We start from the raw sequence: 27,541 nt of genomic DNA, 5'->3' as shown, positions 1-27,541 counted from the left end.
CCAGGCAAGAATACTAGAGTGAGTTGCCATTTAGAACAGTGTGGGGTACAAGGGACTCCTGAAGAGGTAAAGTTGGTTACATGTATCAGAAATCCATAATGCATATGAGGTAGGAACATCTTTCCATTCTTACTCAAATATGATATCTGTAGGGGAGGATACGAACAAAGCTAGTGGAGGTGATGGAATTCCAGTTGAGCTATTTCAAACACTAAAGATGATGCTGTGAAAGTGCTGCACTCAATATGCCAGCAAATTTGGAAAACTCAGCAGTGGCCACAGAACTGGGAAAGGTCAGTTTTCATTCCAATCCCAAAGAAAGGCAATGCCAAAGAATGCTCAAACTACCGCACAATTGCACTCAACTCTCACACTAGTAAAGTAATGCTCAAAATTCTCCAAGCCAGGCTTCAACAATATGTGAACCATGAACTTCCAGATGTTCAAGCTGGATTTAGAAAAGGCAGAGGAACCAGAGATCAAATTGCCAACATCCACTGGATCATCAAAAAAGCAAGAGAGTTGCAGAAAAACATCTATTTCTGCTTTATTGACTACGCCAAAGCCTTTGACTGTGTGGATCACAACAAACTGTGGAAAATTCTTCAAGATATGGGACTACCAGACCACCTGACCTACCTCCTGAGAAACCTGTATGAAGGTTAAGAAGCAACATTTAGAACTGGACATGGATAACAGACTGGTTCCAAATCAGGAAAGGAGTACGTCAAGGCTGTATATTGTCACCCTGCTTATTTAACTTATATGCAGGGTACATCATGATAAATGCCAGACTGGATGAAGCACAAGCTGGAATTAAGATTGCCAGGAGAAATATCAATATCCTTAGATATGCAGATGACACCACCCTTATGACAGAAAGTGAAGAAGAACTAAAAAGGCTCTTGATGAAAAAGAGGAGAGTGAAAAAGTTGGCTTAAAGCTCAACGTTCAGAAAACTAAGATCAAGGCATCTGATCCCATCACTTCATGGCAAATAGATGTGGCAACAGTGACAGACTTTATTTTCTTGAGCCTCAAAATCACTGCAGATGGTGACTGCAGCCATGAAATTAAAAGACATTTGCTCCTTGAAAGAAAAGTTATGACCAACCTAGATAGCATAATGAAAAGCAGAGACATTTCTTTGCCAACAAAGGTCCGTCTAGTCAAGGCTATGGTTTTTCCAGTGGTCATGTATGGATGTGAGAGTTAGACTGTAAAGAAAGCTGGAGCACTGATGAACTGATGCTTTTGAACTGCGGTGTTGGAGAAGACTCTTGAGAGTCCCTTGCACTGCAAGGAGATCCAACAAGTCCATCTTAAAGGAAATCAGTCCTGAATATTCACTGGAAGGACTGATGCTAAGCTGCAACTTCAATACTTTTTAGCCACCTGATGCAAAGAACTGAGTCATTTGAAAAGACCCTGATGCTGGGAATGATTGAAAGCGAGAGGTGAAGGGGACAACAGAGGATGAGATGGTTGGGTGGCATCACCAACTCAATGGACATGAGTTTGAGTAAGCTCCAGGAGTTGGTGATGGACTGGGAAGCCTGGCGTCTGCAGTCCATGGGGTCGCAAAGAGTCAGACATGACTGAGCAACTGAACTGAACTGAGGGAGGATATTTAAACAACTGATTATCCTAATATCAAGGCCAAAGGAACAAGTCTAATAATTTATTAGAATGTAACTCTGTGGGGGAGCGATTTTTATCTCGTTTTCACTGCTCTATTTCTAGCGTTTAGAAGAAAACTTGGTACATGGTATACATCTCATGTAGGAAGAAACATGTAAAGCTGACTCACTTATAAACACCTTAAATTGGTATTAAATATGTCTATAATCAAATAACACATACTTCTAAAAGTTCTGAATGCAGATTTGTATATTTCTTTCTTTTTATGTATCAGCTTTTATTACATAAATTGTGTGGATCACAAGAAAATCAAATTGCTAAAAAGCAGATGATCACTAACATGGTAAAGATAAATTTAATTTCAGAATTCTAGTATGAATGGTTTTTTTTTTTAGGTAGGGGACTCTCAACTATTTGTGGAATGTACCTACCACATGCTTTATTCCATGAAAAATACACACTGAAATCCTCAAAATTTTGCTTTGTTGAATGCATAGTGATAAACATAAAGCACACTGGCATTCAGAAACCACCTCATGGGTACACATGTCTCATGCCTGCCCCCTTACCTTCTTCACTCAAGTCTGGCTTGTTCCAGGTGGGTGACGAGAACCGGCCGGACTTCTTGCGAGGACTGGTGCTCACCTTTCTCCAGGAGCCACTCTCTCTCTTCTTGCTGCAACTGCTGTAACTTGAAACTATGGACAGAGGGAAGCTTCCTCCTTTGAAATCAGCTGTATGCTGGTCCAGCTCTGAAACAACATTAACCACATTTTGCCAGAAGGACAGAAGCAAGAGCGCAGTTGCACAGAGTCAAGCAAAATCCAACATTTCTAACGCTTAAAGAAATAGCCTCTTCAAAAATCAGGGGCCTAGCATACCCAAGCAAGGGTTTGTCAACCAGCAAACATTACTTTGAAGTCTGGTATTTAGACATAAGCCAGTAATTAAAAGAGAGCAAGTGAGTTAGTTTTAAAGCAGTGCTGTGCAACATCCATTACATGGAGATAATCTCACCCATTACAGAGAGAAAATAGAGTTCCCTAAAAGCCAGTTCAAGCAAGCATTACATAATAGCGGATTTCCTCTCCTCCCAGCATAAACCCACATACCTGCTCTCTGGAGGGGACAGCCATGCAGAACAGCTTTATTAAGCAAAATGCTGAGAGCAGCTCTAACCACAGCCTGCTGCCCTTGGCTAGGGTTTTTAGTTGTTTGCCCAAGGCCGGGTTGTCTTTTCACAGAGGCTCTTGACAATATTGCTTCTTGAACTCTGGGTGCAATGACAGCATTCCATAGCTTAGACATCCACCTTCCAAGAGAGAGTTCACAGTTAGGACCCAGGCTCCCAGGAATCACACACAACTCTATCCGGGACAGAGCTGAAGACCCTGAACAAAGCCCAAGTGTTTCTATGGCTAGGCTACCTTTCCCAGGTTGTTTTGGAATAAGTGAAATTATCCAACACCAAAACAGTTTGAATGTGCTTTACAAATAACAATGTATTTCTAATGAAACTGTTTACCTGTTTCTGTTTTTCTTTATAAGATCCTGAAGCACTAGAGTGCTGAATAAACGAATGCACAAATAAATACATGGAAAGGGAAAAATACATGGAAAACTTTACAGACTAAAAAATCTGGGGGAAAAAGATTTCCTGAAAGTCTGTGTCTAAATAGCTTAAACTTAATTGCCACTTTCCTTACTAAGATACATATGTTTTAGTATTTCTGCAATTGGGATACATTTTATGATCACTGGCAAATAAAATCTTCCTGCTCTGCAGGGGCTTGGTGTCTACACAAGGCAGGTGAGCCCTGAAGAGAGGGGATGGGGTCAGCCAGCCACTGCCTCAGGTGGACTCTGCATTAACAACTGTAGCTGCTGCAGGACTTTAGTTGAAATTTAGAGCACTCAATGCCAATCAAAATTGCTTCAAAAAAGATTATACTTTGTTGCATCATTAAAACACAGTTAATAGCATTAAAAGCTGTAGACAAAACTACATCACCTAGAATAGGAACTGTTAAAACTATTACCTAGTATCAAGTTTCTCTGTTAATGTAGAGTGACATGTAATTCCGGAAAAGAAAAAAAAAAAAAAAAAAGAGCAAACAGTTAGTCCCAAAGGTGCTGAGGAGGTAAAGATACAAGCTTTGGCTAAAAGAGAAAACTTTAAAAGGCGGCCCCTGAATACGGCTGTTGGGAGATAAGTCTCCATGGCATTTCTGTATCCTCGTGTCAGCTGTTGTCTTGGATTGTCTTTTCAAGGATGTTAGCAGTGTACACAGGCTTGGGAAGGAGAGATAATGTCTCCTTCTGGAGCAGAGGGCAGACTGTTTCCTGACCAGGATGATGAAAGTTATGGTTCCTTCCAGGGCAAAGGGTGGGCAGATTTACCAGCATCCCCCATTAGAAGATGGGGTGATTCCCAAGCTCGTAGTTCCACAGCTTTGCTGCTAAAGCCAGCATCCACCTGGGCTGCTACGCATCACCCTGTGGGACCTGAGGAGCTGGGGAAACCACTGCCGACAGTGCAGGGCTGTGGCTGTGCTCTGAGTGATGAGGAGGGGCCTCTGACCCAGCATCCTGCACCCAGCAGGCTAACCTGTCAGCTTGCAGGTAGGGTACCAGTCTCAGAGCCTCTAGTTTTTGACAATGACTGTGCTGCAGACAGGAAAAGCCAAATATGGCTCCTAAGAATCTTGAGATTCTGGATGTCAGGGGAAAAAAAGGCTCAGGTGTAATCATGATACTGAGAGAATCGGGTGATTATATGAATAAATATACTGCTTTTTAACAAGAAATTACTATGTAATTTTTAATACAGTACTCCTCCCTCAATTAACCGTTATTAAATTGATAGTTTGTGTTACAATAGAGAAGACATTTTACTTGAATCCCTTTCTTTCCAAAATAGATTTCTGCCCAGGATGCCAGAAAGTACAGAATCAAATCTAACAGCAACTCACAGAACCCTTACTAAGGAAGTCGGATGGTGACAAATTCCTTCCTCCTTTCAATTTCCTTCTGATATTCTATGTCATTAACCTTACTATATGTATGTCTATTTTTATAAGCGGCTACAAAGGAAAATATAGTAAGTTTATAAGTCTGCTCTGTCCGTGGAATTCTCCAGGCAAGAATACTTGAGTGGGTAGTCATTCCCTTCTTCAGGGGATCTTCCTCACCCAGGGATTGAACCCTGGCCTCGTGCACTGCAAGCAGATTCTTTACCATCTGAGCTACTACTCATGTAAGTGTATAAGTATCATTAATAAAAGAGCAAGCTTTTCAATTCATCAGTAGAATGTGGTTTTTTTTGGTTACAGGGTACTTGACTGAATTTCTTACGTGGGCCTTCCTCAGGAGACACTGCACAACAAGCCACATATGGATCTGATGAGAGTTTTGAAAACAGAGGAAACCTATGATCTATCTAGTCTTAGCAAAAACTGTTTCCTTAGGAACTGCCCAACACACAAGTCATGGTCGTCCTCTGACAAGAGGGCAGGGCTCCACGTCCCACGCTGACGACAGGAGTGGCACAGCTTTCTCACTCTCCGCCACTCCCGACTGGCCAGGGCTCTACTTTAAATACTTTAAAGGCAAAGAAGGACCAATGGCACTTACTTCACTGTTGCTTGGGCGTGCCCTGGGATTACAGGACAAGACAGGAAATACTTTGGCCCGAGGAGTGCTTCCGGTGTGCCCAGGCGGGCCAGGCACGAGTTGAGCTGGCGCCACACAGCCAGGGCCCAGTCGACCGTCTTGCACACGGGGTCGCAGGGGGAGGGCACCTGACCTCTGAACTGGAGACGGAGAGGAGGAAGACAGGGGCTTGGGTTAGAACAGTGCTCACTGTCCTTTTGTTTCTAACCATTCAAAATTAAAGCTACAAAAATTAATAACTATAAAACTGTAGCCACATCTAGTCTTACGTTCACTTGGGGTGGGTGAAAGAGGGATTAGGTAATAACACACCCTGTGATGTGTGTTAGTGTGAGATACGGATCTGCAGTTTGTTACATCAAATGAAAGGATGCAGGTGCCACAGAGCAGCGAGACACCCTGGATGCGGTGTCTTACTTGGATGAATTCTTAAAATCAGTGCTGGCAAAAATCACTTTTCACATGTGTACAGAATATCTCACAAGGACTTGCAAATAGTAGGTCTTCAAAAAAGGATTTTGAATAAATGAAATAAAAATGACATTAAATATTTTAATATGGATTAAGTGATAAGACGGCATATTGGAACCTATGGCATGTTCACTTTGTCTTATTTTTAATTTCCCTAGAAGGGAAGTCTCAGCTAAAATGCTAACTTAAAATGTAAACCACTCTGCTAACATGAAGATATGTTTTCAAATTTTAAAATGTGAAACATTTAAGTAATACTGTGTAACACACATGGTTGAATGGGAGCAACTCTTTTTAGAATTATATCTTATACAAGAGTCCCTTTTTGGTACTACAGAGGATTCACAAAAGGACAAAGATTAATATACTATGAAGAGAAATCTCTCAAATATTTAAAAGTAAGATATAGCAATTAACTATTTTTATAAGAAACACATTCATGTAAATCTCCACTTTACCAAGGAACTATGATATTAAGACTGAGGATAATATGTGAATGTTTGAATATCCTACATCACGGGATAGAATTTGGCATAGAGGAAAATGCAAGAGTGGTTCAGTGATTGTAGCAGCTTCACTAAAGTGACATCACTGTCACACGAGGCTTTGGGATCTGTTATAATATCCCATTTTTTTCAAAAGAGGATCATATTTCTCCCACTTTCTCTTATAGTCTTCCAGTGAAAATGAGATCATGGGCTACACTTAATAGGTGAATATTAATTTCCTTGGCTTTCTCTGGTGGCTCAGACAGTAAAGAATCTGCCCGCAATGCAGGAGGCCCAGGTTCGATCCCTGAGTGGGTAAGATCCCCTGGAGAAGGGAATGGCAACCCACTCCAGTATTCTTGCCTGGAGAATTCCACGGACAGAGGATCCTGGTGGGCTACAGTCCATGGGGTTGCAAAGAGTCAGACACAAATGAGTGACTAACACTTTCTTTTGCTTTCAATTTCCTACTAAAGAAGGTACGATTATTTTTCATTAAATACTAGAAGCTTTGTCTTCTCCAAAAAAGATCTGTTTACTTTTATTCCTGTGAGAAACTGGAAGAAGAAATTTTGATCACATGCCAGTGTGCTTCTCAGCGCCCCAAAGATTTGGTTCCATCTGCAGTTACACGATTTCTGTTGTTTTGCAGTTGTCTTTATTCCCACTGTACACCTACCCCAGGAATCCATTTTATTAACCTACTTGAAGTGATTCCTGGAAAATTAAACACATTACCCTTCCTCCCCACTTTCTGTTCCTTACAGCACACCCCACTTGCCCATCCGCAGGCACAATGGAGGAAAGTGTAGCGCTTGAAGATTAGAACTTTCCTTTCAAAATAAGTAAAATCAATCCTTTTCAAACTATGTTTACCAGACAGCCGGAAGAGGGAGAGGGTTAGGAAAGACTTCAAGGAAGATTAGCATGGCCCTTGCGCAAGAAAGACACAGAAATTTGTGACGCACTCCATGCTCTTCTCTTAGATAAACCAGGCACTCTGCTGTGTCAGTGCAGGTTCCTCCTTGATGAAACAATGCAGCCTTCTGGTGAGAATGCGGGAAGCTATGCTTATTTGAGGACTTTCGATTTTATTGTAAACCGAAAACTGCTCTAAAAATAATAAAGTCTTTAAGAAAAATACTGGTATCTTTTGCAGTTCTCTAGGTGAGCTTTTTAGCAGTAAGATTTAATTATTAATAAAGTTAATGGAAGCATCAATGATGTGAAAAGCTACAAAATCCATGACTGTCTTTATCACACCTTTCTTCCTACTGGCTGAGGTCATATAATAGATCATAAAAGCATATATTTATGATCAGGCAACTGACTTTAGCAGAGCTTGGGGCAGACGATTTCTGATTCAATTAGGAACTTCAGGTACTAATTGAAATCACCACTGGTAGGGACTGTTCACTGAAGTCCCAAAGGCATTCCCGCCGCACCCTTCTCCCTCCACCACCCTCCCCCAGCCTTCCTCTATGAATGCATGTACATTCACATGCTCTAACACAACAGACCCAGAGATTTTGATCAGGAACTCGGTGGAGCACTCTGGTGTTGGGAAGATAGCTCTAGTCAAGGTCTATGGCAGAAGGGTGGGCATGGAACCAGTTCTGGTTAATGAACCATTAAGGGGAAGTCTTCTGATTCTGGGAGTTTCAGAAAAAGATGCTGTCCCCCCTGATAAGAAGGAGGCAAAGAAGCCTAAGTTCCCTCTCTGCACAGTGCGGCATCCTGCTCCCTACCTGTGAACAAGTCTGTGTGAGGGTGTGGTGCCTGAAGCCCTGCAGAAGCCAGGCAGTCCTGAAGAGAGGCCAAGAGATTCACCCAGACCTGGGACCTGACATCACGAAGGTGTGAATGGACATCAGCAACACCTACTGCAAGGCATCTGGTTATGTAAGGGAAAAAAGCCTCTTTTTGTGTGGGAAGCAGCTAACAGTGGGGTGTCGTATTACCTACTGCTTAAACTCCTCTGCTGATACAATCAAGATCCTGTCCTCCAAGTGTGGCCCATTGTGCAGGATTAAACAATAAAATCTTGCTAAATAGAGCTCTTTTATTTCAAATCCACCCAGACACTTAGCTACTGGCTTAATTTAAGAATATGACTTTAGAGAATAATGTGCTCAATTTGGTAAGCACTAAATTAATTTTGTTATTTTGATAGAATGCAGAATATTTACTATGAAAAATCACTAAAAGTGATTATTCTTCTTAAAAATGTGTCAACAGAGATTTCTAATTTTTTTATATGACTTTTTAATAGTTACTATAACACAATGTAACAAATATTAAAACTAGCTTGAGTAGATGGCTAATGAAGGCTCCAAAGAAACAGTAGCTTTTCCTTAAGAAGAATGATTAATTTTCTAATCTAGTCTCAGCATTTAAACTCAGGGAGACCCCTTGAGAATGGTTAATTAAAACAGTAAAACCTATCTGCTTTTTTTGGAGGGGGGCCCCCACCGCATGGCATGTGAGATATTAGTTTCCCAACGAGGATCAAACCTGCATCCCTTGCACTGGAAGCTCAGAATCTGAACCCTGAACCATCAGGGATGTCTATTTGTTTGCTTATTTGTTTTTTTAAATTTTATTAATTTTTTTTCACTTTACAATATTGTATTGGTTTTGCCATACATCAACATGAATCCGCCACGGGTGTACACATGTTCCCCATCCTGAACCCCCTCCCTCCTCCCTCTGGGTCATCCCAGTGCACCAGCCCCAAGCATCCTGTATCCTGCATCGAACCTAGACTGGCAATTCGTTTCTTACATGATATTATACATGTTTTCTCCCAAATCATCCCACCCTCTCCCTCTCCCACAGAGTCCAAAAGACTGTTCTATACATCTGTGTCTCTTTTACTGTCTCACATACAGGGTTATTGTTACCATCTTTCTAAATTCAGGATTGGGAACTCATGTACACCTGTGGCAGATTCATGTCAATGTATGGCAAAACCAATACAGTATTGTAAAGTAAAATAAAGTAAAAACAAAAATTAAAAAATAAATAAATAACCACTTAAAAAATAAATTCCATATATATGTATTAGTGTACTGTATTGTTATTTTTCTTTCTGGCTTACTTCACTCTGTATAATAGGCTCCAGTTTCATCCACCTCATTAGAACTGATTCAAATGTATTCTTTTTAATGGCTGAGTAATACTCCATTGTGTATATGTACCACAGCTTTCTTATCCATTTGTCTGCTGATGGACATCTAGGTTGCTTCCATGTTCTGGCTATTATAAACAGTTTGTTTTTTTAAAAATACTTAATATAGTATAGGTACTGCTATGAGTTTTACATGCATTATCCTATTTAATCCTTAAAGTGTTAGTCGCTCAGTTGTGTCCAACTCTTTATGACCCCATGGACTGCAGCCTGCCAGATTCCTCTGTCTAAAGGATTTTTCCAGGCAAGAATACTAGAGTGGGTTGCCAAGCCCTCCTCCAGGGTATCTTCTTGACCCAGGGATTGAACCTGAGTCTCTTGCAAACCCATATCTCCTGCAAAGCAGGCAGATTCTTTACTGTCTTAGCCACCAGGGAAGTCCCACTTGACCCTTGCCTATCCCCAATTTCTGCTTGTCAGAAGCCACACAGTAAGTGGCAGAGCTCAAGCCCAGGTTGCCTGACAGCAACGCCAGGGTAATGTCAAGGACTCTCTCCCAACAATGGGCTGCGTGTGGTCTGTTACCTTATTCACAACCTTCCTCCTGAGGAACCTCTGCAGCAGCCCCTGCATGGGCTCGCTGTCCCAGCGCAGCTGCACCCAGCGGAAATGTTGCTGCACCAGCAAGTCAGAGCCCTGGAGACAGGCCTTGGCGATTGTTCCCATCAGAAAGCAGTTCTCATGAAAGTAGTAGCATTCAGACATTCCGTTTCCTAAAACACACCAAAGCAGCAGTCCAACGTCAGGACACCTTAGCAGGGAACAAGTCCAAACAAGTGAAGGAGAGATGGCCATGAAGCCTAACGTGCTCCAGGGGACAGAGAGATCAGAAAGCTCTTAGAGCAGCTGGCTTCTTGGGGTGGTCTCTCTACTATCTTTCTTTACCTTTTTGGAAGGTACAGGGGCTTTCAGTGCTGTGATTTTCCAGAGGTCCCAAAAAGTCCCCCAGTAACTCAGACAATGAAGATTTTTCCAAGTTCTCTAAGATGACGATGATTTTCTTGTTAGCAGGAGATTGTTTCACTGGGATCAGACATGCTGGGGTCAAAACAGAAGTTCAATGATTAAAATGTATCAATGATTAAATGATCAATGATTAAAACATAAAATGACAGAAATGTACAAACTTGCAAAAGTTTACATGTTAGCAAAGATGTGACAAGGTGCTCTGACATGGCTGGGAAAGTATAAAGACTTTGGGAAACAGTTTGAAATTACTGAATACAGCTGAGGACACCCCCACACAGAACGATCCAACACTAACTAGTTCCATAACAGATCCCAAATGGAATCAATCCAAAGTCCACCAACAACAGAATAGAAAGTATGTTCCTACAATGGATTTGAAAATGAACAAACTGTAGCTACTAGCAGCCACATGGAAGACTGTCACAAACGGTATATTAAGAAACAAATCACACAAGGATACAAACAATATGACACCATCATTTAGAGTTCATGAAACATACACGTTAAAACATGAACATATACTTTAGGAATTCATAGATAGTAAAACTGTTTTTAAAAAGCAAAGAAATGATTACAAAAGCGAGACTAGTGGCTACCTCTAGAAGGAAGGGTTTGTGAACAAGGGTGGGGCATGTGGGGCCATTCTGGAAGCTAGAGATGTTCTATTGTGTGACCAGGTCAGTGGTTAAATTATCATTTTATTTTAAATTATTCACTGATCTATAAAAATAGGTAGTATGTATTTTATAGATGGATATTTCAGAATACAAAGGATCAAGATCCTTCAATGAGGATTGAATCCTTTAAATTTATTTTAATAAATTTAATCCTTTAAATTACACATGTGTATAATGTTCATAAAATTATGGAGACAGGACCTCAGAGACAAGCAGATCACTCCTTTCATTTCATAGATCTCAGAGATGTTAAGGAGATTTGACCAAGGCTTCAGAAACAGCAATAAGGAAGGACCACAATCTGGGTCTTGTGATTCTTATTTTAGGGGTCCTCACACTAAAGACAGGGGGCCTGAACTGCATAAATGCAGGATTATTATTATATGTATTAGGCAAATCAGTAGATAAAATGTAACTGAAAGACTGCCTGGGTACCTGCTAAGCACTCAAATGTTGTTAATACGGTAATTGAAATACATCTATAATACTTGCTAGATAGCAATGAATAAAAAATTTATATCACCTTTTAATATTTTAGAAGATTCTAAGATGCCCTAGTCTTAGCTAAATTAACCTTGAGAAAAGATCAATTTAGAATACTCAGTGGTGATTTTGTCAAGTAATTCCACTTTTCGCAAACACTTATGATAGTACATTATACCCATTCCGCCTCCGTGTTACTATACACACAAATGCATTGTCACTTTCAAGAGAACTCCTTGAACACTGTAAATTAATCTCTTCTGAGACTGAAATAACTTTTCTGGATGTTACAAAGCTTTAAAAACTAAAAGACCAGAATCAAAACCAGCTGCCTCTCCATCGAGTGGTCTGTGGGGGTGGGTACGCCAGCATTCGGCATGTGCCCCATCCCCCTCCACACGGCCGTTCAATGAAGAGTGCTAACACATTCTGTGCTTCTCAGGGTCAAATGTTATTTCAGAACTACACTTATTATGGAAGTATGATGGCTTTACCAGCTCAGCTGGTAAAGAATCCGCCTGCAATGCAGGAGACCTCAGTTCGATTCCTGGGTCGGGAAGATCCCCTGGAGAAGGCATGGTAACCCATTCCAGCATTCTTGCATAGGGGCATTCCATGAACAGAGAAGCCTGGCAGGCTACAGTCCATGGGGTCACAGAGTCGGACACGACTGAGCCACTAAGTACACGATAAACCTATAGTTTTTTTAAAAAAATAATAATGATAAGCTAACAAATCCTTTATGCCCAGTGATTAAAAAAAAAAAAGACAGGTTGAATGGCTTATGTATCTGCTTTTCTGTAACTGAGGACTGAAGGTCTCCAGTTTTTCCTTCATCTGGATTAAGTGTGCAGCTAGTTCTAGTGACCTTGAAGCTGCTACGTCCAGCTAGAACGTGTCTGCAGGAACACGTAATTTGTTGTTATTTAGTTGCTCAGTCATGCCCAACTCTTTTGTGACCCTGTGGACTGTAGCCTGTCAGGCTCCTCTGTCCATGGGGTCCTCCAGGCAAGAATACTGGAGTGGGGCTGCCATGCCCGCCTCCAGGGGATCTTCCCGACACAGGGATCAAACCCACATTTCCTGCACTGGCAGGCAGATTCTTTACCGTTGAGCCACCAGGGAAGTGCTTGGCTAGTTCTAGTAGCTTTGAAGCTGTGCGTCTAACTAGAACGTGCCTACAGGAACATGTAATTGCATCTCAACAATGTCTTCCACTGCCCCCTTGCCCTGTGTACTGTGCTAAGCACTATGGCACAGTGCTGGAGGTGACTGATTCTAAGTGGGGGAATGTAGCATTTTAAACTGGACCCATTATGAAGAATGGCATCTTGACAGATCAGAAGAAGGTTTTCTAGTTTTAAGAAATGGCACAGGTGGGAGAATGGACTCCAGGCAGGGCTCAGTCCTTGAAGGGACTGGAACCTCAAACTAAGGTTAGAGTAGTTTCAAGAGTGGCACAAAGGCGAGCCCAAAGCTGACCCAGGCCTCCAGTCAGGATGGGCTGGGAGCTCGGGGGCAAAGCCACGTCAGTGGGGTGGAATCCAGGAGACCCCTCTGTGGGCAGCAGGGTGGCAGGCAGTGTCGTCATTCTGCGCCACACTCTGCAGTCACCTGGGATCCATCCTCAGAGGTCTGATGCAGTCGGTCAGGGCTGGGCCTGGGGCACTGGTGTTTTATGTACAGCCTGCATGGAACTGGTTGAAATGAAGTCTCAGAACCCAGCCACAAACGAAAAGTGGGAGGCCTGGGATGTCATGCTGAAAGGGAGGAACTACCAGCTCTGGGAATCAGTGGAAGTCTTTAAGGGCAGGGAGAAACACGAATTGGCTCCTCCTCTGAGATCTTGCTCTGGTGAGTAAAATTGATGGGAGAGTAAAGAAACAAGAGAACACATCCACAGGCTCTTACTGCTGAGGTGAGGACAGGGGGTAACGGGAGCCTGCTCCAGGGCCAACGCTCAGAACAAAAGGGTATTCTGAGATGAGTCAGCAAAGCTCAGTGGAAAAGACCCTGATGCTGGGAAAGACTGAGGGCAGGAGAAGAAGGGGGTGGCAGGATGAGATGGTTGGATGGCAGCACCAACTCAGTGGACATGAGTCTGAGTAAACTCTGGGAGACAGTGAAGGACAGGGAAGCCTGGCATCCTGCAGTTAAGTGGTTGCAAAGAGTTGGACACGACAGTGACTGAACAATAACAAAGCTCAGTGGTTGACTGTCTTGAGAGAGGGGCAGAGAGGGAATATCAGAGGCAACTCAGAAGTTCTCACCGGAGGAGGAGCCACGTAGTGAATGAAGGCAGAGAGCACATGAGCGGGAGCACACTTGAGACAGTGGCAATGGGCTATGTCTCAGGCCTGAGTGTCTGATGAGTGAGGCATCTCTCCTGAGATGTCCAGCAGGGTTGGACCAGAAGGAGGGAGGCAGCAAGGAAGGATTCAAGCTGGAGATAAATGCATTTATAGGATTGTAGGAGATCTCCTGGAAAAAGACACCAACTCATTCTCCTGGGACCATAAGCAAGGATTGTATTTATAGTGAGTGACTCAATTTATCCCATATTTAACGCACAGCTTGTGTCCTAGACAAAAGGTACATGGGGTGCTGTTCGAAACAGTTGGGTTGGGTTTCCACCTCAATTTTGTTGATATCAGTCTCCCCTCAGGTATCAATCCCAGGTCAAATAGACTGGGTTGTTTTTTGGTGAAAAGCTTTGTCTTCAACACTCCTGGCTGCATATGTTCAATTTTCCCTACTTCTCTATCTGACCACTTAAGTTCAACATCCTAACAAGTTCGTCCAAATGTGAATTTCACTTTAGTTGTGAAATTAGACTAGCATGTCTAGTTCAAGTTATTTAACATGGATTCATTTCTATAATATTAACCAACTACAGAAGCAAAAACTCATCACACCTTTGGGTTTGAAGGATTATTCAGCCTTTGATCAGGGTTTATGGAGACACAAGATGGCTACTCATGACATGTTATATCTGGAGATTTCTTCTGGCCTATTGTGGGAAAGCTGACCATTTAAATTTCCTTTGTCCTCTACTAATTCAAAACCCCATTTCTGAAACTAATCTCTTTTTGTCCTTTCTTCTAACTTTGTAGGTGTATCATCTCTGCTCCTCCTCAGAGATCAGTAATCTTAATCAGATATCTCCTTGGCTAGGCTCAGGGCTATAGTTCAGTTTTGCACACCCTTGTATGCAAAGTTCTGGATAGCTAAGTTCTACAGCAAGACTCATTGGTTTAAAAATAACATATCACAGTTATAGTTAAACCCAAATTACTTCATGTCTAAGGTGAGGCCAAGTCCACACTCTCCTCTTTGGGGATGGACGTGGCCCATCTTTTACACCATCCATTTAAAACAAGGCTCTGTGGGGATGATGCTCTGAGTCCAGATGAGAAGCAAGGAAAAGGTCTGCAAAGAGCCTCTAGCAATCCAGGGTCCAAGGAGGAAATCTCATTTATGTAGACTTCAATTATATATGATATTATTACAGTAATTCCATCTTTATTTCTTTGGAAGTAGAAAGTTTTCTCAGGAATTCTAAGCATTGCTTTAAAATACCAATTGAGTGTTTTTTTTTTCTTACTACTCCTGTCACGTGTAATTTAAAAAAGTATCTGTCTTGTTAACCTAACTCAATACCTTATACTGAGGAGAAATTCGACCCAATTCTAATACACGTTCACACCTTCCTTACCAAATAACTGAGTCATGTGACGTGACAGTTTCTCACGAAAGCCAATACGAGAAGGAAGATGTTATTTTAAAATGAACAAAATACCCATTGCAGGTGTAAGTGCTAGGCCACTCTTCCTGAACTGTCTTCTGCTCTACATTCCTTTCTTCACTGGCACCGTTTCACAATCCATGTAAGTTTTAATTCTTAAAACTAATAATTTTTAACAATCTGCTATTCTTCCTTGTATTTTGTTGCTCATACACTTCTTTTATTCACCCTCTGTCTCTTTCACTGGCTTTCTTCTACAGAGTCACAGAGAGGAACATATATGGAAATGTATGTGCTGTGCCCACTGGAAGAGGAAAGCTCAACATTCTTACCCCCAGCTAAATCTTCGTAGTTTAAACCTTTTTTTTTTTTTTTTGAGAAAATAAGGTTAAAAACTAGGAATAAGTTTAGAACACCTTATGAATCAGTACATTCCTCATGTTGTTCAGTCATGTTGCAGTCATGCTGTTCAATCAATTTACTTTCTTGGTTAAAAAAGAGAGAGACTAGGGGATAGACATTTTCTGTCCCATTAGTATTCTAAAAGCTTAAGTAGAATAGCCTTGAAGCTCCTTTTCTCTAACCCAGATCTCTGCCTTCTCTACTCTGTCCTTTTCCATCACCTTTTCTTTCACCACAAAAGAAAATTCCCTGCTGGGGGCTTTCTGCACTACACTCAGTGACCCCACACTATCCATAGAGCCTTCCCTCTGGCTCACTTGCGATTCCCTGGTGCTGCCTCAGGAGCTCCTGGTGTCCTCATCTACTCAAAATGTACCTTCTCCATGATCTCCTCATTGGCCACCTGTCAAGAGCAGTGGGGCCTACTGCCGTGACAATGGACGGAGTTCCCGAAGCTGAGGACGGACAGCAGCGAGGCAGAGACCTGAAGCCAGACTGCAACGTTCCTGACTTGACATGCGGAGACCGCCAGTGTCTATTCTGGTGACGCTAGAGGATAATAGTAGGAAACTGTCATGAGCAGCTTTACGTTTTAGGGTGAGCCCTCTGGAAGCCTGCAGAGGGCTTCAGAAAGGAGTGAGAGCAGAAGAACAAGAGGGGTTAGTGGCACAGTCCCTTGAACAAGAGATGACAGGTGGCGGGGGACTGGAGAGCAGGAGGTGGAGACGAGCTATGGGAAGCAGATTCAAAAGGAATGAGGACTGCCTAGATGTGGGGACGAAGGCGAATGAGGAGCCTACAATACGCTCTGCTTGCTAACTTCGGTAACTGCATTCAAGGTCTTAGCAGGCAGAAGCCTTGTGTTTGTGTCTTGTTTGTGCTAATAAAAAAAAAAAAGAGGATATTTGATACTTGTAAATTATTGAGCCAAATGCAGAATAAAAGTCCTTTAATACTTGGAGATGCTATACTATTTCCTATAAGAAAGTAGATTTTTTGGACTCAGTCTATCATTTGAAAACCTTTTGGAAATCCAATTCATTCTGTTTCTATGCCCTGTCATCAAGGACTGCCTCAACAACTCCTACACTCTCTTTTTTCTTTCTAGCTCCACTATAAGCAAGTTCTTCTACTTGCTGACAACTAAGTATGATTAACATTCCATTTTTCTTTGTCTATGTCTTATATCAGGAGATTCAGCCACTCACTCAACAAGTAATTACTGGCAATCAGTGTACAAAGTGAAATAGAAGAAAAAGCTACATTACTAGCCTTCAAGGAGCTCATACTGTGTGTGTGTGTGGGACGAACGTAAAAGCCCAAATAAGCCTCAATGCCTTGACTACAGTTGGGTGGGACAGAGGTAAACAAAGCTTCCTGCTCTTCATCAGAGGTAGTTGTCATATCTGGAGAGATCAGAGAAGCCTTTATTTGGGGTGTCCTCAGAGTATTTAAAACAGGGACTGCCATGTCTTATTTTAACTAGTCATGTACAACACAGTACTTTACCGGGAACCTGCCATGCGGTAGTCATGGTATGTGTGTGTGTAGGGGGCGGGGGAAACCAAAGTTTGTGTGTTTATTCTAGATGAAAGCTGCAGAATAAACAAAGATGTGGAGAGCAGAAAAGCAAAGGACATGTGAGGAAGAAATACTATATTCTGCTGGAGCTTAGATATCTAGTTTTTAAAAGACTCAGATATTCCAAAGAAGATGTACAAATGGCCAACAGGTACATGAAAACAGGCTCAGCATCACTAACCATCTGGGAAATGCACCAATCCACAGCAATCAAAAGCACAATGAGATATCACTTAACAACTGTTAGAAAGGCTATCACTAAACAGAGTTAACAAATGGTAATGATGTATAGAAAAGGGAACCCTTGGGCACTGTTGGTGGGAATATAAATTGGTGCAGCCACTATGGAAAACAGTATGCAGGGTCCTCAAAAAACTAAAACACAGAAGTAGCATATGATCCAGCAATATCACTTCTGGGCATATCTCCCAAGGGAAGGAAATCAGAATCTTGAAGCGGTACCTGCACACCTGCGTCCATCACAGCATTATTCACAAGAGACAAAATATGGAAGCAATCTAACCATCCATCAAGAGCCGAATGAATAACAAAAAGGTGGCGTACATAAACACCAGGATATGATTCAGCCGTGAGAAAGAGAGACCCTACTGTCTACGACAGCACGGATGGACCTTGAGGGCATTATGTTAGGGGAGGTAAGTCAGACAGAGTAAAGCAAATACTGCATGATGTTACTTGTATGTGGAATCTAGAAATGCCAAACTGATGAAACCGAGTAGAATGGAGGTTGTCAAAGTCTGGAGTGTGAGGGAAGTGAGATACCAGTCAAAGGATACAAACTTTCAGTTGTAAGATGAGTAAGTTTGGGGGGGTTAATACTGTATTTATTATATACTTGAAAATTGATGAGAGAGTAAACAGTAAATGTTCTCACTGCAAGAAAGAAATGGTAATTATATGAGGTGATGGAAATTCTAGCTAATGATAAAGTGGTAATCATTTTGTAATATTTGGGTATCATATCAACACACTGTATACCTTGCACTTACTGTTATATCTCAAAAAATTAAAAAAGGTCAAACAAACACATTAAGTGGAACAATGTCCTAGAATGGAAGACCAAGTGGCACTGACTTCGTTCGGTGGGTGATGGAAAAATGGACAGGAATCACAAAGAGCTTCTAATCAGAGGTCTGGGGATCTGTGACGGCTGTTCAGGGAGGAGAAAAGGAAGGCAGAGCAGCCACTTACAGGCAAGTAGACAAGACTGAGTAAAAGGAGGCATGAAGTAGATGGCACCGACAGGGATGGATGAAAAAGGCACACTGAGGGGCCCACTTGGCAGGACATGACTGTGGACTGGCTGTGCGCCAGGAGTGAGTGCTCCGTGAATCAGAGGACCTGGGGGGTTCTAGATGGTCTTAACATAGCTTTAAAAATTAAGATAGTAATTCAGGATTGGGAGCTTGTATACACCTGTGGTGGATTCATGTCAATGTGTGGCAAAACCAATACAGTATTGTAAAGTAAAATAAAGTAAAAATTAAAAAAAAAATTTAAGATAGTTGAAAACACACTGAAGAACAAACTCCCAAATTTTCACAGAAAAACTTGGGTTTCTTGCTTCTTCCTGCAAGTCACAAAACCCATGAAACTGCATCTCCACTGAGCTGCTTAGAGCTGAGAGCTACTGTTCTCATGGAGACAGAGACAGGCTTCCCTCCCTCCTGCCCCCACCAGCCTGCTCCACCCCTTTATGTAGCTTAACGGCACTTGTGGGCATTTAGGTTTTCAGGTCTGCCAATGCGACCTGAGTTCCAAGTGTGGGGGCCAAGAGACTCACCAAATTGGGAAATTAGGAAGAAGAGTTATTTTTAGGAAGGTACTCCTCCAAGATTTAGAAATGCTGAGCTGGTCACCTTAGCATCCTTCTTAACCTAACTCACTGTTTTCAGCTTTCTTTTTTTAGCTAAGCTTAGAGCAGAGTTCAGTCTAACTGCTGTTTACCCTGATAGAACAAGACACACAATGTTTTAACTTCTTACTCTGAAATGAAGAAAGACTGAATATTTAAAAATGTAGGGGGTTTGTGCTATAAAACTAAGGGAGGGAAATGGGGGGTACAGATGAGTTTTTGAGGAGCAGCAGCAGCAGGCAGTGACTCAGGTCAGGTTCAGGATTCTGACTGCTTGGTTTAAGTCTGCACTGCTGTGTCCTCGCTGCGGCATCCATGAGCCAGCACTTAACCTCTTGTCTCAAGTGTTTATAAACCAGGGACGTTAGAATAGGGCTTAAGCGTGTTAGTCACTCAGTTGTGTTTGACTCTGTGTGACCCCATGGACTGTAGCCTGCCAGGCTCCTCTATCCATGGAATGCTCCAGGCAAGAATACTGGAGTGGGTTGCCATTCCCCTCTCCAGGGGATCTTTCTGACCCAGGGATTGAATCTGGGTCTCCTGCATTGCAGGCAGATTCTTCACTGTCTGAGCTACCACGGAAGCCCCAAATAGGGCTTACCAGAGAAAAAGCTTAATAATTGTTAGCTTTGTCATTATTGTCAGAGAAAACAGTTTTCTGTCACTTACTCTCACTACCTCTGGCAAAGAGTCGCCTGAGTACTACGGCAACATTCAGATTCTGGTGTTTTCCTATCCTCAAAATGTGCTTCCATGTCTGTGGACTCCTCAGCCTGCCTCTAAATTGCCCCTCAATCGTATTTCTTGGCTTAGGAACTCCTGGTGATTTCCATCTTCCCCAGCCTGGTCACCAGCTACAAGATATCTCCCTTGATCACAGGTCCAAAGATGAGAATCACCCCTTGCTCTGAAGAAGAGACCTGAATCTGCACTTTATTGCATCCTAACTCAGCTCACAACCACCTCTCTCCTTCACCCCATCCCCAGGTTCTCTGAGGCTGTGAGCCCATAGAGACCAGAGGCTGCTCCATTCCAGTTCTGGTTCACTAGTCACTTATGCTCTACAGGGTCATACTGACTCTGCCTGTGCTGAAGATGGGGGTGTTAGGCTCTGGAGCCTAAGAAGGGGAATTCATGGAAATGCTGTATTAATTAATATGTTTAAATCACGGTTCTGCCACTGTGTAGTTGTGGCAAGTTATTGAAGCTCTTTATGCCTGTTTCCTCCCCTTTGAAATGGAGATAATAATACCAACTCAAGGGGCTTCCCTGGCGGTCCAGTGCTTGAGAGTCCAGCTGCCCGTGCAGGAGACATGGGTTTGACCTCTGGCCAGGAAAGATCCCACATGCCATGAGGCAACTAAGCCTGGGCGCCACCACTGCTGAAGCCTGTGAGCTGCAGCCACTACTAGAGACTGTGAGCTACAACAAGAGAAGCCACCACAAGGAGAAGCCCTCACACTGCAACTATTTCCAGCCTGCACGCAGCAATGAAGACCCAGCACAGCCAAAAATAAGTAAATACTCTATAATGGCCCATGTGGGAAAAGAACTAAAAAAAGAAAAGGGTGGATCCATGTATACGTATAACAGATTCACTTTGCTATACACCTGAAGCTAACACAACATTGTAAATCAACTGTAATTCCAGTAAAAAAATTTTTTTAAATGCTGGTGCCCATCCCATACTTCAGACAAATTAAACTAGACTCTCTCAGAGTGGGGAAAAACCCCAACTTGCATAGGGTTGTTGTGGAGATTGAGTGTGCTCAGTCACTTAGTCATGTCTGCCTCTTTGCAACCCTTTGGACTGTAGCCCGCCAGGCTCTTCTGTCCATGTAATTTTCCAGGCAAGAATACTGGAGCAGGTTGTCATTTCCTACTCCAGGGGATCTTCCAGACCCAGGAATCGAACCCATGTCACATTACAGGAGGATTCTTTACCTGCTGAGCCACTGGGGAAGTCCAAATGAGTTAATTAACGCATGGTTTGTGTTTAGCAAAGTGCTGGTCAACAGCACACTAAGAATGAAGTGGAGAAAGCAGTGCACCCCAGGTGCAACAATAAGGGGTGCTTTGTTGTACAGAATTCATGAATAATTAAATTTACTAAAAAATCAATCACTTATTACCACTGTGCAATTCATTCAAAACTGCACCAATGATACCATAGTCTCATTAAGGTGGACTGCCCCCCCCAACCCCTCCTTTGGTATCCTCTAGTGCCAATTATATATCACACTTCAAACAGATAATTTATAAACAGGACACAGGATGTAGAAGAGATGCAATGACACGTACATAAATGCCTTTTACAAGTGTCACCGGGGCTCCCAATTTTCATCCCATAGCTGCGGCAGAATTGAACAGTCTACTGAAATTTATCCCCAAGCACAACACTTTTTCCTTGCAATGGATTAATTGACAAAACATGCCTTTTGGTTATCACAACTCAGTTAGCTGAGATGGTCTTACCGCTACTGATGAACAGATCTACTAGCTGTTCCTTGGAGAAATCAGCATCCACTTCAGCTCTCACTATTTCACAGGGGAATCCTGCAGCCATTTGTCTGTGCTGTGATAAGAAGAGTGTGGTTAGTTCTGAACTCTTTCGCATTTTCAAAGGAAAGGAGAGGGTATGTGGTTAACCCATACCTTCAGACAGAGTGCAAGCTGATGGGCGATGTAGTCTTGCAAGCTCCCTTCTGGGCCGTGGAAAATGACATTATGATATTGCTCGACCTATTAATAAACCAAGAGAAGATCTTGGTAAAAATATTAGAGAGAAGATAAATATTAAGTTATTGGTTTATTTACACGGTGTAGAATGTCCTTTCTGATTGTTTTCTGCCTTTCAAAAGATTAAAAGTATTTTTCTAGGGATTGGCTTCATTCACTGGACATATGGTCTTTCATTTTAATGTGAACACTGACAAACATAGTATTTTATATTTTACACAGTTGCTGCTACTGCTAAGTCACTTCAGTCGTGTCTGACTCTGTGCGACTCCACAGACGGCAGCCCACTAGGCTCCCCAGTCCCTGGGATTCTCCAGGCAAGAATACTGGAGTGGGTTGCCATTTCCTTCTCCAATGCATGAAAGTGAAAAGTGAAAGTGAAGTTGCTCAGTCATGTCCAACTCTTCATGACCCCATGGACTGCAGCCCACCAGGCTCCTCTGTGCATGGGATTTTCCAGGCAAGAGTACTGGAGTGGGGTGCCACTGCCTTCTCCGAATTTTACAGTATTTACATGTTTATAGCAAGAGAGGGCCTCTTTTGAAAAAGTATACTCCTTTCTTCCCTCCATTTTCTACACTGAGGTTCAGTATACTACCTGGGAACACAGTTTCTAGTGTATTTTGTCCCTTATAGATATTCTGTAATTTTTTTTATTATCCTTTACAGATGCTCTTTAGTTCAAAATTTTCCAATGCTTATCTTACTTTTCAGAGGTTAAAATAGCAGTGAATGTTTTTCAGGAAATTTTGGACAACACAAAGAAAACTAAAGAATCAGAATAGAAATCAGCAAAGCAACCACTACAATATGGTTCATGCTTCCAGTTTTCTTCTCTGCACAGTTGATAGGCATGTATTTGGTTTTTAAGCATACAGGAGTGCCATCTTTTTACACCTATTGTATATCAGAGAATACCTTTGTGTTGACTTTTTACATAAAGGACATCTTCATGAGGATAAAATACTTGGATCAACTCTCTATACGATCCCACTCTTCGAAGCACTGAATTCCAGAAATCTAGGTAGAGTCTGGCTGATCACTTTTCCTTCCTTCCTGGAAGCCTATATGATTTTAAAAACTCTTTATCCTCATGTATAAAAATATCTCATCTAAGAACAGGTGGAGATGTAATGGGTGCTAAGATGGAAAGTCAATGAATGATGTTTTATGCAGGACAAGGGCAATGACGTTTGGAGTGAAATTGGGGTGGAGATCAGCCTCCCACACCCCCATAATCCAGTGCTGTGCTCCCATGCTGGGGAGGTTTCTTCCTAGAAAGGTTTGGCAGAAAAGGACCCACACAGGTGAAGCACCAACCTAACCAGTACCCTTGACGAAGTTAGACTGAGGACTGAGCCACCCAGACTTAGAAAAGTGTTAAGACACGACAGGGTCTTGTCTCTCTTTTTAATCTGCAATGGGACAATGTAAGGACACGGATGTGGATCTTTGTGCTGTTGTTGCTCCGCTGTGCTTTCTTGCCCGTTTGTCCCTTTTATATAAAAGGGAAGGTCACATCCTAGAGGGTGACCAGAGTGGCCTTTTGTGAAGACAGTGACTATGCCCCTGGCTCCTTACAGGAAAAGGAACTCCTTCCTTACCTGGGGCCTTTAAGACCTGAGCTTTGGCTTCCCGGGAGACCCTGGCATGTTTAGACGAACTCCTAGGAAGGGAAGGGAAACCAGGCTTGACCACTAGGTGTCAGACAATGGGCTAAGGAAGGAAGTGATCCTAAGGGGCCCCTTGATGTTGCACTGGGGACTGAGTTTTAGGCTCTGAAAGACAATCTACCTGGTAGCCACCAGAGATTTCATCTTATTTTAAATATTATTCCACCACTGCTAAGCCTTCAATTAAAAAGGGAAGAGTGGGATTCACAGTGGGGGTAGGGCAGCAACAGAGAGACTAGCGTGTCTGGAAGAAAAACGACAGTGGCTGTAGCTGCCTGACAAACATCAGGATCCTAAAAGGAGAGGCTGAGCTCAGCAGCGACTGGCCTGGGCTGTTTTCCGTGGAGCTGGGAATCTGAAAACCAAGCAGTGGTAAAAGTACCAGCCAGGACCCAGACGGGGACAGGGCCTCCCTCAGAGACACAGGAGAGAGAATATCCTAGACAGTCCAGTTGAGGTTCTGCTTCTAGGTAGTGAGGCTATGGCACCACAAGACTGCAGGGGTAAGCTTTTATTAAAGAAGAATTATTATAGTATAGTCTGTTCTCACTTGTACCTATGTGATAGGGAAGCTTGGGGATACATCAATTGTTCTTGTCATTAAAAAATGTTGCCCATTTCCCAGATTTATCTAGTTACAGTCTCTTTCTCCCAATTTTAAATGAAATAGGGTAAATCCTTTGGACATGTGCAAACTTTTTCAGCTTGGAAACTTTTTCTTCCTTATGCTTAATTTCTCCTCTTCTAGTTCTAAGGCACACCTGTAAGCCTTAGGTTCGCTTGCTGTGCTCTGTGAGGACACCTGTCCCTTCATCATTACCCTAACTCTGTCCTTCTCTTCTACCCTCACAACCCTGAATGGAACTTTCACTTGCCACCTCTGTTCTGCTCTTTATGATCTCAAGTACAATTTCAATGAGGCCATTGCATTTTGGGTTGTTCTTTGATGAGCTCCTTGCCTCATCCATCTGTTTTCCAGCCCTTTTCCTTTTCATCTTATCCTGCCCTCTACCACGGCTTTCTTGCCCTGCTTTCACAATCTATCTCCTTGCATCCTCTAGAGAATGAACATAATCTCCCAAAGTTCTTTTTCTTTTTTTTTTTTAAAAGTTATTTTTAAGCTGTGTTCTTTTGAGTTTTCAGGAAGGTTTTGTTCTTTTCCGCAGTATTCTCCCACAGTATAATGTTAACTTGTCATGGGTATTTATCTACTGTGAAGCGACAGGAAGAATTCTGCGGTAAAGCAGGGTGTGTGGACCATTACTGATTTCACTCACTGTCCGCTGATTTTCCAGCTGAATGAGGTCACTAGATGGAGGGCAGGCTGGTGTCTATAATTTCTAGTTAAACTCCAGGATCCAGCTCTGGCTGCAGTGGACTAAGGTCCTGCTGTTTCCCTTGGGGGAAAAGTGCATGAGCTGAACTGCTCGGGAAGCAGGATGCTCCTGTTCCCAGCCCACTGAGAGGGCAGATACAATATACTTCCCGATGCAGCACAGTCTCATCAAAGCCCGTGATCTCTGCTCAGGGATTTCTAGGATCCAACCTCTGCAGAGCTGCGGAAGGACCCGTGCTGACAGACGGTGGAGCAAAGTATCATGGTGCTGCCCAAAGCAGAAGCAGTAAAGGATGTATGCTCAATTTCCTAACTGCTAGTAAAGCTTGCTTTTTAAAAAACCATTAGTAAAGATGGATAAGAGAAAGATAACAATATTTTCCTATCTCATCTCAGGTAGGCCTCAAATAAATAAACCTGACAATCTCTTGCTCCTCAAGTTAGTGAACAATTTTTCTAGATTCTTGCCCAAGGAAGACCTCAGTTCTATTTTTCTCTGTTACTATGAAGCTTTATCCCTTTTTAAAACTACTTTAGTGGAAAAGTGTGTGTTAGGTGCTGCTTGCCAGGTGCAATTTTAAAGCAGAAATCCTGAGCTTTCCAAATTAATCCCAAATTGCCATGAATTGCTGGGTAGAAATTCTCTCACCAAGAATGGATAGTTTCACACTAGTGAAACAGATTTTCAAGGTTTATTGAATAGTCTGTGCTGTGCGCTGCAATTGGTCGCTCAGTTGTATCTGACTCTTTGTGACCCCGTGGATTGTAGTCTGCCAGGCTCCTCTGTCCACAGTCATTCTCCTGGCAAGAATACTGGAGTGGGTTGTCATGCCCTCCTCCAGGGGATTTTCCCAACCCAAGATCGAACCCAGGTCTCCCGCATTGCAGGCAGATTCTTTACCAGCTGAGCCACCAGGGAAGCCCAAGAATGCTGGAGTGGGGAGCCTCTCTCTTCTCCAGCAGATGTTCTCGACCCAGGAATCAAACCAGGGCTCCTGCACTACAGGCAAATTCTTTACCAGCTAAACCACCAGGGAAGCCCACTGAGATTTTCAACTAGCACTGCTATTTAATCTTGTCTCACTTTTGAAAACAAGCTTAGCCATCCTGTCAAACTGCTTATATTTTCTTAAGATTGACTTTGAAGTCATGTAACAGCAAGACACCCAACTTCACACATAAGCTGTCTTCAATTCCAGCACCTCATTTGGTCTCAGATTGTTGGTTCTCAGGAAAGACAGAAAAATTTTACTGAAAGGCCATTCACTAGTAGTAAGCATGTCTGTTCACATAGTCTTACATCCTTTCTAGAATATAAATAAGTAAATTCAATAAGTAAATCAAGGTAAAAGACTTCTGGATCATTGAGACATTCTAATGCAAGCATCCTATTAGTAGGTTTCTACTTATTTCAGGTATTATCAATTTTTTTGTGAATGATATTTTGTTCTAGCTCATCAAATGATACAGTTGTGTTGGTTACCATTTAAGAGCTGAACAAAAAAATTGATTATGGAAGCCTCTCGCTATATTTAAACTGGTGAAAACATGCAATGCTATGGCAAGAAAACATATTTATCTGTTTTAGAGTTACCATATTATTTCTCCAAATAGCAAGGAAAGCCTGAGGTTTAAAAAATATACCAGCAGAGGGCAGCTCTAAAGATAGATGGATAGGTAGACAGGAAGGCAAACAGATTGGGGGAGGTGGGGGTAGTAAATATTTTAACTGTGTTGAAAGGAGACCTGCTTTTTGAAACCCAACTTCTAAAAGGTGAATTGTAGTCCCCAGATTTATCTTTTAAGTGCATGCTTACAGTGTGACATTTCTGCTTATTAGTAAAGGGACACAGGGCTTGTTATCACAATGGGTACCAATCCCTTTTATTCTTGTGTCTTCAGAGCCTATTCAGGAAGCTCTCATCACATGTCAATTAGTGCTTTGTGTGGCAAATGAATTCTGGATAAATGGAGACAATGACCTCCACAAAGGCCCATCTATCCCTTTATCTTTTTTTCCCTCCACAGTGTTTTTCTGCAGAATGGAGTTTACCAGAGGAGCCGTAGTCCTGTTATGGCCAAGGTGGCACCTGCAATGTGTTTTCAGACTTGTGGCATTATTTTAAAGCAATCAACTTCAGCGTTTGGTCAGAGTTTCACTTGTCTGAGGAAAAGCTTCTACTACTGAGACAGTTTTTAGGCCAGGCTGTGCTGAGATGCCGAACTCAAAAAAGAACGAAAAATAAAAGGTCTTTCCGGAGCTAATGAAACTGGGACGGCTATAGGTTTAGAGCTAAGACTTTCATTACAACCTCTCCGAAAACTTAATTTTAAACAACTGATTTATATATGACTTCAGAGCCACACAGAATACAGTTACTGTCAACTTACTCATGTAAAATTCCCCCAAACAATACTGGAACATTCAGCATTAGGCATAACCAAAGCTGGGGTCTTTCACGCTAGTGTTTTTAGGCACTTGCTGAGGTCTCTCTTTACAGAATAGGTATAAATACTAATGGAATTCAAGAGAGATTACAGTTCACATACAGAGAGACACCCACACTATATGCTTTCAAAAATGAGCTTCAGTTCAGT

At 42.3% G+C, this 27,541-nt stretch overlaps 1 protein-coding gene across 1 annotated transcript in view; it reads right to left on the bottom strand.

Moving 5' to 3' along the window:
- Positions 1-27,541, bottom strand: part of CTTNBP2 (cortactin binding protein 2) — a 172,050-nt gene that overhangs the window by 8,822 nt on the left and 135,687 nt on the right. The window contains exons 13-19 of the mRNA XM_068972796.1: positions 21,851-21,937; positions 21,671-21,770; positions 10,348-10,500; positions 9,988-10,175; positions 5,275-5,453; positions 2,754-2,953; positions 2,211-2,393 (exon numbers count right to left, since the gene is read on the bottom strand). Coding sequence (XP_068828897.1) covers positions 2,211-2,393; positions 2,754-2,953; positions 5,275-5,453; positions 9,988-10,175; positions 10,348-10,500; positions 21,671-21,770; positions 21,851-21,937 — 1,090 coding nt within the window. The remainder of the gene's footprint in view (positions 1-2,210; positions 2,394-2,753; positions 2,954-5,274; positions 5,454-9,987; positions 10,176-10,347; positions 10,501-21,670; positions 21,771-21,850; positions 21,938-27,541) is intronic.

Source organism: Capricornis sumatraensis, chromosome 5 (genome assembly GCF_032405125.1).
Source record: "Capricornis sumatraensis isolate serow.1 chromosome 5, serow.2, whole genome shotgun sequence".
Lineage (NCBI taxonomy): Eukaryota > Metazoa > Chordata > Mammalia > Artiodactyla > Bovidae > Capricornis > Capricornis sumatraensis.
The sequence above is the reverse complement of the archived record's forward strand: the minus strand, read 5'-3'. Positions and strand labels throughout refer to the sequence as shown.